Source organism: Phoxinus phoxinus, assembly GCF_949152265.1.
Source record: "Phoxinus phoxinus genome assembly, chromosome: 17".
NCBI classification, from domain to species: Eukaryota; Metazoa; Chordata; class Actinopteri; order Cypriniformes; family Leuciscidae; genus Phoxinus; species Phoxinus phoxinus.
In genome coordinates, this window is record NC_136892.1 from 21,327,598 (window position 1) to 21,338,762 (window position 11,165).

The window sequence follows — 11,165 nt, forward strand, 5'->3', positions numbered from 1 at the left end:
ATGAGTAGTTAGGAAATATTTTTATGTAACTCATTCCTCTGGTTTACTAATAGGATTTGCCTCGAGAAAAGATGATGCATCTTTTGATGATCAAGAGAATATGCTTTGTTTGAAGCCAGACTGTTTTAAAGTTTTATTAATTGTTTTACACATTGATTATGATTTCATCACAATCTTCAAGCACAAGAAAACATTCCTTAATCTGTAAGATTTCTGTTCTGATTTTGAAAATACACCACCATTCAAAAGTTTGGGGTCAGCAAGATTTTTTTTTTCTTTAATTCAGCAAGAATGCATTAAATGGATCAAAAGTGAGAGTAAAGACTTTTATAATTGTACAAAAGACTGCCATTTTTAAATAAATCCTGTTGTTTTGAACTTGAATTTTTTTTTAATCAATGTTACCACAAAAACATTAAGCAGCACAATTGTTTTCAGCATTGATAACAATCAGAAATGTTTCTGGAGCACCACATTATCATATTAGAATAATTTCTGAAGGATCATGCGACACTGAAGACTGGAATAATGATGTTGAAAATTCAGCTTTGCCATCACAGACAAATTAAATTGTAAAATGTACTAAAATAGAATACAGTCATTTTAAAATGTAATAATATTTCACAATATTACTGTTTTTACAATCTTGCAGCCTTAGTGAACAAAAAGATTTCTTTCGAAAACATTTTAAATATTTTACCGATCCCAAATGTGTATACATGTAACGTAACAGTAGTAATGTAATAATGACAATAGATAATATTCATCTTAAACCAAGTCATTCATTGGTTTTATCTCAATACAATTATCTTAGGTCATCAGCTCTGCCTAACATTTTGATAAAGGAAGATTCAAAGGCAAATATTTCAGTCAGTTAAGTAGTCTATGACACACTCAGCTATTCTTGCTAAAGGCACTTATTAGTTATTAGTCAAGGTTTTCAATTCACAACCAAAAGAGGAACATTTTAATCAACTACTACTAAAATGCCCTCACCAATTCTTGAGTTAATAATTCAAAACAGTCTTAAAAAATAAGTCAATATTGAATATGCTTTTTAAAAGACATATTAGGGATGTGGCTGCTAACAAAAAGAGGGATGTTGAGGTTATTACAGAATATTTGCAATAGACTTTAATTAAATCCCACTAGACTTCCCCTGCAGCAATTACAAATGAGAGTTGGATGTGTTGGACATATAAACTTAAAAGCCCAGAATCATTTAGTCCACTTCGACTGAAGCACCCAGTGATTCACAAGGAAGAGGGTCATTTTGTTCTGAAAAGCCCTCTCACACTCACTCAATAAGACAGAAATGGAGTTCAAGTGCTCGGATTCCCGCGCCGCATCATTGGCCACAAAGTTGAATGATTCTCCAGTCAGACTCTTCAGTTTATAGGCGTGCTTTAGCTTCGTTACACTCTATGATACCGTCAGACAGGAGCTGTTCTATTTGCGCTTGCTCAAACCCGTACTCCATCAGCACAGTGCGAGTGTGCTCTCCGATAAAGGGGTCACGGGTGCGGCAGGCCTCCGCAGGGGAGCGGGACAGAACGGGTGCAGGTCGGGGGCTAATTTCCCCCTGGGAGTCCTTGAAGAATGATCCCCTTGCCTGGTTGTGGGGATGAGAGAGTACCTCATCCAGTGACAGCACAAGGGTGACACAGGCATCTGTCCCATCGAAGATCCGACCCCACTCGGCCTGCGTTTTTGTGGCAAATACCTGGGTGAACGTCTGCCTGAGCTGCGGCCAATCAGATACACTCATTTGTGAGGGCAGGTCAGCATCGTCCAAGCCCAAACCTGTAGTGAAAGAGAAATAAGGAGATTTAAAAAAAAAAAAGAGGAAAGAAATCAATAAAGGAGTTTAGAGGACAAGGACCAAAGACATCATGAAGGACTATGAATCCAGAATCCATTAAACACAACACTGGCCACAGTTGGTGACTTATAAAATGTTCTTCTTTTGAGGGTCAACATGAATAGCAATAGAGTCATTGTGGTTTCAAAGCAAGATTGAGTGCGCTGCATTTGCACTTGGGTCATCAGGATGTGGGGTGAATCCCTGTGCACATACTAATAAAGCATCCTGTGGCTTCTCCCTAATCTTTGTATGCCTGGGCAAAATTGACAACCATGTAGCCAGACCAATGTGACCCTGGGAATCTTGTGGTTAAACATGTCAATTGTACTCAGACATCCTTCAGGTTACAGATTTATTTCAGGTGAATTGAAAGCAGCTAGATGTATACTATATGTAAAAAAAAAAAAGAAAATGATAAAGTGCAAAAAAGAAGAACAGAAATAAGAAAATAAAAGAATATATACAAATTAAAAATGGCATAAAACGCAATAGAGGTGTAGAAAGATAATATAAACAATAATAATACCATAAAATGCAAACATAACAGAATAATTCTAATTGAAAATAAAATAAAATGCAAAAACAAGATAAAAAAATATTAAATAAAATAGATAAAAAAAACAAGGTAAATATGAAATGAAAAGAGAATCAATAAAATTGAAAAGAATATGAAATAAAATCTAAAATAATAATAATTTATCAAATTAAAAATAATTAAAAGTAGAATAAGTAGTAATAAAAATAAATAAAATGCTAAACTGAAGCCTGGGAAAAATGTCTTAGATCTATTTGCACATCATTTTTACTATGAACATAATGTGCAGTTATTTTGCAAATATTAAGTGTGTTTTGTGCTCCAGCCAATGAAGTTGCCAGGTGCATGTCAGGCAGCATGAAATAAACACCACATGGCACAATTTTTCAGTAAGATGTCAAAAGCTCTTCCTAAGGTTGTCTACAAATATGCCAGTCGCTATTAAGGCATCTATGGTGACCCAAAAGACATTTCCAAATGAAAAAAAAAAAATGAAAAAAAAGAGTGCTAGATTTTTTTTAACAAGTTTAGCTGCCAGCAGGCTTACATGGGTTAATACTTAGTTTTTTTTGTTTTTTTCAATGAACAAAACTACTAAAATTACATAATCTATTCTGAATTACACAGCATGCATTCACATCACATTTCGGAGCATGAGAACATCAATATCCAGAAAATGACAGTATAAGACCATACTGAGAGGAAATATAAGACACTAACCCAGAATAAGCTGTTCATAGAACTGAGGCTCAATCGCCCCCACTGCCACGTACTTTCCGTCAGAAGTACGGTACGTGTCATAGAACGGAGCGCCACTATCCAGCATGTTTTCCCCACGGGGACGATTCCACAGGCCGAGGCTACGGGACTTCCACATGAAGGAGCCGACATATGCTGCACCTTCCACCTGCATATAAACCCAGAGAGGTGTTTTTATAATAATATTTCCCATAATTATTTCATATTGAACAGAATGTTTGGCATAAAGCAAAGAGGTCCTTGAGGAGGAAACCTTACAAAGGGCTACAGAATGCTGAGATGCAAGAGTTATTCATATTCATAAGGTCACGTAATTAAGTTATAAATTCATATGCAAAAACCTGTGCAGACAATCACATATTAACATGCATGAATGCATTGAGCAAGATGGAAATATGATTCGACAGGGGAATATTTAAACAGCTTGGTAATACAAGCACGTCACAGTGAAACAGCCTACCAGTAGTTTGAGTTCCACATTATGGCACAGCAGGACTCTAAAGGGTTATCATTAGTAATAAAATGGTATTTGAACTATTATGCATAATAAAGCTTGATGTCCAATAAAAATAAAATTTCCTTCTCAATCCAAAAGTAGCATTTACATTTTTTTTTTTTTGTGACACTATACAGAATTAATCAAACACGATTTTCAACAATTTTTTATTAAAAAATAATAATAATTCCTGAGCTTCTCATTCTGATTTAAAGAGTTTGTGTGGCACATTTCAGCACTGATTTTGTGAAGCAGTCACAATGTAGTACAGTATTCACAAAGCCTGTTATTAAAGGAAGGGGCAGGTAAACATGGCAGAGAAAGCAAATCATGCTGTTAATAATTTCACATGCAATGGGGACCTTTCTCAAAGGGGCAGCACTACAAAAACCAGGCTGTTTACTTCAAGAGAAAGGGTGAAAATGGCCATGAAAAACTAGAATATGGCTGTCTGACACAAATAATAATAAGTTAAATATGTATGATATGACCCCTTTAATAGCACTCAGATCTTAAAATAAATTACTTTTGATCGACAAAGTTGGCATACAGGCTGAAGTTAAAGGGTGTGAAGCAAGTCTTCTAAAAAAACATTTTTACAGATGAAAAGGAACGTTTTTATAGGTCAAATCCTCCCAATTGATGCATAAAATAAATATACATGCATTTCAAAGACTGTGACCTTGCAAGATTGACTTCAATATGGATATATTTCATATTTCCCATTGAACCCAGCCTTCAAAGAGATGTTGACAATCTGGGTTTCTATTTGAGCACATGATTGGCCTGACCACCAAGAAGTCACACTCCCAGATGATCACTGCCGCATGGCCTAATACTGAATGTGTTATGTTATGACTCAAAAAGCCATTTCTTCACACTTCTTTTCATATAGTTCAGAGAAATATTAATGTGGAATATTTAGCTCCGGTTTTGTAAAACAATGAGTTAACTGGATGTCAATGAAAATATTATAGTGGTCAAACACTATTTGGGATTTTAACCGACAGTGTACAGTACTGTCTGTAATGCTAATGAAACACACAGGCTGCCTCCTAAATTTTCCCAATAAGTAAAAAAAAAACACGTTGAAAGCATCATGTTTGCACTTTGCAGGGTATAATACGTCCAAACTGGCAGGCAAGTCTCTAAGAAACACTATTTGCTTGCCTTACAGGTTAATAACACTGACGTCGCCAAAAGCTGCTGTCAGTATCAAACGGCAGGTCTTATCAAAGAGTGTCAAGGTGACTCTCACAGGAGCATGAGATATCTTTACTGCCTAACAGGCAAACATCTAATCATCATTACCACAGCTCCCACATTGACATACGCCGCACACACTACCATGAGAACCTCTTCACTAGCACTGCAGCTTTGCTCCAGGTCTGAATGTCTAATGCCAAATGTTCTTTAATATCGGATTGTCACATATTAAGCTTTATAGTTGCACTGTTTATTTCCTTAAGGGCTTAAAGTGGCAGAGATCAGACTGTCAGAGCAAATGACATAACCTCAGTCGAATCAGAGCTCCATTGTCTAGTTGGGGTCTTCTAATGCATAAAAATGTACTTGGGGCTAAGTGAAATGTCATATTTAATTAACAAGCAGAGTAGCAGTTGCTAATCGTCATTATCTTCCAGCAGAGAAAATCTAGTGCAGCGTGAACAAAACGGGGCACTTCAATGAACAATGTGCCAGCAAACCTTAAAATATTTTTGGTCCAACTGCTCCAACAAACACCAACAGGTTTAACGCACAGATTCAGTACAACAAAACAAGTGAGAATTAGACTTTATTTGTACTAGTCTATTCAACATTAAAAAACAAGACAGGTGATAATATGAGAACACACCTTTATAATAATAATAATAATAAGAGTAACTATTAATAAAATATTGTAATATTACAGCCCTTTTGATCAAACAGTAGAGCTTGGCGGTAGCAACACCAAGTTCATGGGTTCGATAAAATTGTATACCTTGAATGCAATAACTCACTTTGGATAAAAATGTCTGCTAATAAAATGTAAAAGTAAAATGGAATGTAATAAATATTACAATACTGTTTTATATATTGCTAATATTGTGGGTCATAAGAGCACAATTTGTAATTACTGCCAAACACATTCGTTGTGTCTGCTAAACTGATACATGACATTAACTAGTAACCACATAACTTTATATTGACCCAATAAATGTTTTTTTTAGCATTCAAAGCTACATCATGATTCTCTTTCTGATCCCCAGTGGATATACAGCGGATTTAGAATTTTACAAGCCAATGAGACTCTCTCATATGGAATCACTCTAATGTCGGGGACACACTTAATTAAAGACTAGCTGAAACATTCTAAGACTGAACTGAACACACTTACAGACTGTTTCCAACGACTGGAGCAGATTTTAAACACTGACTTTACGCAAAGGTCTCTGACTCTGATCAGTCATAAGTATAAAATACCATTCATAACCGGCCTTAAAGTCGTTAAGTGTGTCCCTGGCTTAAGAACACAATACAGGCTAAATCAATCATTATTAAAGTTTTATGGTAACTATATATAACAAACCATCATTGTGGTTGATTATTAAACCCTGACAGCTTTACATTTCCTCTGTACTGTCAATTAATATTCTTTTTGTAAAAAATATGCACAAGGAAACATTTTCCTCAGCTTGTCCATGTCATTTCTCATGGTTGAGCTTTAAAGTTCATACTTTAGTGGTTTGCAAGGGTTTCTGCAGCCAAATAGTTAATGGTTTCAACCACAGGTCTAAATTCAAATGCATAATATCTGTGAATAAGTAGCTAGAAAATTATATTTATTTACAGTACACATATTTGGAGGAACATTTAGGCTCTCAAGCACCCAATTGAGAATGGGCAAGACCACGATATCCTTACTTGGAAAATAACCACTCTAACAGTATTCACACATAGCTGTAGTAATGAAAACAGATAGTGCCAGTATAAGCACCTTGAAAAGAAAACCAAGCAATAATTGGAAATTCCAGAAAACTATTGACAGGCTGGTCAGAAAATGGGTCGATCGTGCTAAGATAAGCAAGGTTTTGAAATTGTCTCATTCCATGTAGTGATTGGTAAAAACAGGAAAAGGTAACGGAAAAAACAATACACGGCTGAAATGAAAGCAAGCCAGCACAAGTGCTTCTTTTTCCAATAGTTAGTTAACTTTAAAATAAGTAGCACACATCTTAGCTAGCCGGTCCTGGAAACAATCCCATTCAAAAGAGACTGTATGAAACAGAAAATTGTTCTACTGTTTTTTTTAAAGAGAAGTTAATTAAAAAAAATCAGAAGAAACCAATTTTAAGATGAGGTGCAGTATCTCACCATGCTGGCATCAATGATCTGGCCTTGTCCCGACCGGCTCCTCTCCAGGAGAGCCAACACAATCCCAAATGCACATATGAGACCTCCTCCAGCAAAGTCTGCCACTAAATTCAATGGAGCGTATGGTTTCTCTGAGCTACGACCTAGCATGGACAGTAACCCTATTACAGAGAGAGAAGGACAGAGACATGCTGAGAATAGAAGAATGGCTAAATAATTACTGTAAAAGTTATTTTTAAAATCACAGTTGAAGGTCAGCTAAAAATGTCACCAATTAAGCCTCTTGCATCACAAGCAAGCATTTGTGTCTGCCCTCTGTGCTTTTAAACTAGTTTTATTCTTTAAGCCTGTATAGCGTTGTTAAGAAAATTGATGAGAATGAACAAAAATAAAAGAACATTGGGCATTATTGTTCTTCGGGCATTAAGTGATAGCATGCATTTAACACGCATACGCTTTCCGAAGGCCATTTCCAAGAAAAGCATTGTAATTACAGATAATTAGCTTACAAATGTGTATTGTACTGCCTGTTAGCATAAGGTCACAGCACATAGACAGACAAGGCCTGTCAACATTTAATAATAATAATTAATAATCAAACTTGTGCATTGTGCAGTAAATTGGTCTTTGTGCTACACATCCGTCAATTGCACCATTCACGACCTTCACAAGCCATTATCAGCACCTGAATGAAAAGAACACAGCATTGCCATGGCAATGTACAGAAGTTGGTGTTGATTTAAAAAAAAGCACAATATAAATGCACAATACGTTTATAATTAGCCTACATGTGTGGCTGGCAATGCTCATTGATGTAAAAAAGAATTTAGTTTGATACATCAATGGTTCAAGACACCATCTAAATCTGGCACTGTTGTTTTGCATGAAAGCAACATTGAAATGCAGCTGCCAGGATGATCTGTGCACATACATTTTTAAAATGAATAGGCCTATAATTTTTTAATCAAAATAACTACCCTCTAGGGGGGGTTGGCATGAGAAAAGGACAACCTGTCACTCACATGAGATCACAGCAATAGCAAACAACAACAACAATCTAAGCATCCAATCAATTCCAGATAGACAAAATCAAGTCTATATACAATTAAGTCTATCTACATTTATCTTGTTCGAGAAGTATAAATCACAATAGGGAAGAAAAGAATATCACTACTTCTGTTTCATGCCGACTTTAAATTCTAATGTCTAATTTATGTTAAAAGAATACAAGATGTGAATAGGTAAAAATCATAAATAAAATAATATAAAATATAAACATTTTATATAATATTATTAATATTAATTGTATAAAATATTACTTTATAAAATTATGAGCTATAAGTAAATAGTAAAATATTGAAAGGGAGAATTCATATAAAAAATAAAAAATAAAGATTAACAGCATAATTTCATTCTTTTGACAATGACCCAAACCCTATGGTCTTCAATGGCTGCCCGCGATCATAGTCTACTTTTTGACCCGCCCTCGAACACTGTAAATCAACAGACTGGGTCATCTGACCAATCAGAGCAGAGTAGGCTCAGGAAAAGGGAGGGTTTTACAGAGACTAAATCTTCAAATTAACCATTTTTATACTCTTTGATAAATTAGGTGATGTGATGCATGTTATTAGAAAAGATTGAAGCGTTTTTTTACCTTTGATTCATGTAAATCCATTGTAGGAAACCTCCAAAACAAAATTAGGAACCTTTAAAATAGCATAATTGGGGCACTTCAATGTAACATTAAGAGGGAGAGATTTCTTTTGAAAGGCAGTTGCCCCTTTTGACACCTATGTGTTGCTGTAACCCATTTCATCAAACCCTATTCAAGATGGACTAATAAAAACCTTTTTTCTTCTTCTATTGTTTATACTTTTCTTCTTTGTTTTTATTGTATTACTGACGGTTTACTTGTCTTCAATAATTGTTTGAGGACTTTATTAGCATATTATATGTTTTTGTTATGGTATTGAAATTGGTAATAAAAAAATGACATAAGATTTTGATCATATCACCCACTCCTAATTGTGTTAAATAATATTACATAGTGACCAAAAACAATTGTGATTATGATTTTTGCCATAATATAGCAGCTCTACCCAAACTGCTCCATGGCTTCAGTCTGCAACCAGACAAGTGCTGGTTTGCAGCTATTCCTCAATGTGGAGGAAACAAAAGTTAAACTCTTCTTATACAAGTTTCCACCAAAGACATTTTGGACTACACAAAGCTCCATCTCTCTAATCTCCTCAGCTTCAAAACCACTGTGCCTAGGGCATTCTGGGAATGCTAATTAGCCAGACTCCTGTGCACCTGTTAGGCTCATTTTTACCTGACAAGGCCAGGTAGTTGATATCATGCCCAGCAGCCTTGGCGTAGGATCCGCTCTGACCATACCCGGTGAGTCGAGCGTAGATCAGGCGCGGATTATCTTTGAGCAAGTCTTCAGGACCTAATCCCATCTTCTCCATAACTCCTTAATTATACCAGAGAGATTTAATAATGAGGCGCAGAATGAAAAAAACCTTGAAGGTAAATAAATGTGGATTTAGAAAGCAAACTATTCTTGTTTGGATTTAAAACTAGGAAAGAAATGGCAATCACACATTTAAATCAAGAACATATTTTTTCAACAATGCTTTCATTAAAACAGCTGAAATTATTTTAGACAAAGGCACAATATGGACAAAAGTGAATGGTTAATTAATTTGCAAACAAAAATAAATGATTCTGAAAAAACATTCCCTGCTAGCTTGCATTAAAACCTAAGAACATAATTACTGAATTAATTTATTTTTTAAATGTGTTTAACCCTTATTATTAAGTTGATTTTGAAATTACAGTTAATCAGAGCTGTCATAATAATTAACATTACAAAATGTACAACAACAACAAAAAACTGCTAAATTATTAGACGAAGAAATACACACTGCCATCTAGCTAGAAAAGGATTAATTGGCAACAACAACAAAAAGGAAGTCAAAGTGTCAAGAAATGTGGAACCATGTTTGCTTCTTTTAATTAAGACACTGACCTTTACGATAAGGCTCCAGAACCACGTCTGACTGGACACACAGTCTTTTCAGAACAGCGACAGCTTTGGGACTCTTCAGATTCAAGGCCACTGATTGTTTGCCTCGTGCTTGGGTGTCTACAGTCATTGACACCTTTGTCCGATCTACCCGGATCACCCTTGCGCCGAAGTCCGCAAGTATCATCCCGCAAAAGGGTGCAGGGGCTAGTCCTGCCAGCTCAATTACACGCACTCCTGTCAGAGCCATAATGGAGCCTGTTTATATATAAAAAATAATAATAATAATGTTACACGTGAAAGAAATATATTCAAATTAGTATGCAGTCTGGGAGTGGTTGAAACACTCTAAAACATATATGTAGGCTACAATGTAGCCTAATGCACAATATAGCCTACCATGTGCGAGAAAAAATCCTATCAAAAAGCACCGTGCAAATGACAGTTGTTATTTAACGTTAGGTCACAGTTCACTCCAGTTGTCTATTCCCAACTTATTATCAAACTGCTAAACTGGCAATATCGCTACAATTTCGTTATGTGACTGTTTTCTGTCCTAACCACCTTTGCGTAAAAACATCAGACAAAACACTAGTAAATGACTCTTAAATAAAATGCATACAACTTACCGTTTAAAATTTGCACTTCGAACCAAACTGCTCGACGCGTGCTTATGACGTGTCGTGTGCGTGCGCATAGGATTATGGACGTTGTAGTTGAAGTCTCTCAATATACATTTTTCAAAGAAGCTTTATTACCAGGACTGTGTATCACAATGTTGTCAAAGCATTAACATATTATATATAAAATAAATAATATACAATTATATTAAGGTACATAAGGTCTAATATAAGGTTTTAAACCTTAAAAATACAGTTTAACTCTTCTCTCTCTCACAGTTCTCTCTCTCTCTCTCACTCTCTCTCTCACTCTCTCTCTCTCATCTCTCTCTCTCTCTCTCTCTCTCTCTCTCTCTCTACTCTCTCTCTCTCTCTCTCTCTCTCTCTCTCTCTCTCTCTCTCTCTCTCTCTCTCTCTCTCTCTCTCTCTCTCCCCCCCCCCCCCTCCAATCCAACCAAAATCCAATCAATACACATTTAAAAAAACCTTTCCATTGTGATATT

The 11,165-nt window shown here is 35.7% G+C and overlaps 1 protein-coding gene across 1 annotated transcript; it reads right to left on the bottom strand.

Moving 5' to 3' along the window:
- Window positions 1-527: 527 nt before the first annotated feature.
- amacr (alpha-methylacyl-CoA racemase) lies at window positions 528-10,764 on the bottom strand. Its single transcript, XM_079585908.1, has 6 exons — window positions 10,672-10,764; window positions 10,046-10,300; window positions 9,344-9,487; window positions 7,009-7,169; window positions 3,120-3,306; window positions 528-1,803 (listed from the first exon to the last, which is right to left on the bottom strand). The coding sequence occupies exons 2-6, from the start codon at window positions 10,290-10,292 to the stop codon at window positions 1,394-1,396; spliced, it is 1,149 nt and encodes a 382-aa protein (XP_079442034.1). The 5' UTR covers window positions 10,293-10,300; window positions 10,672-10,764; the 3' UTR covers window positions 528-1,393.
- Between the last annotated feature and the right edge of the window lie 401 nt (window positions 10,765-11,165).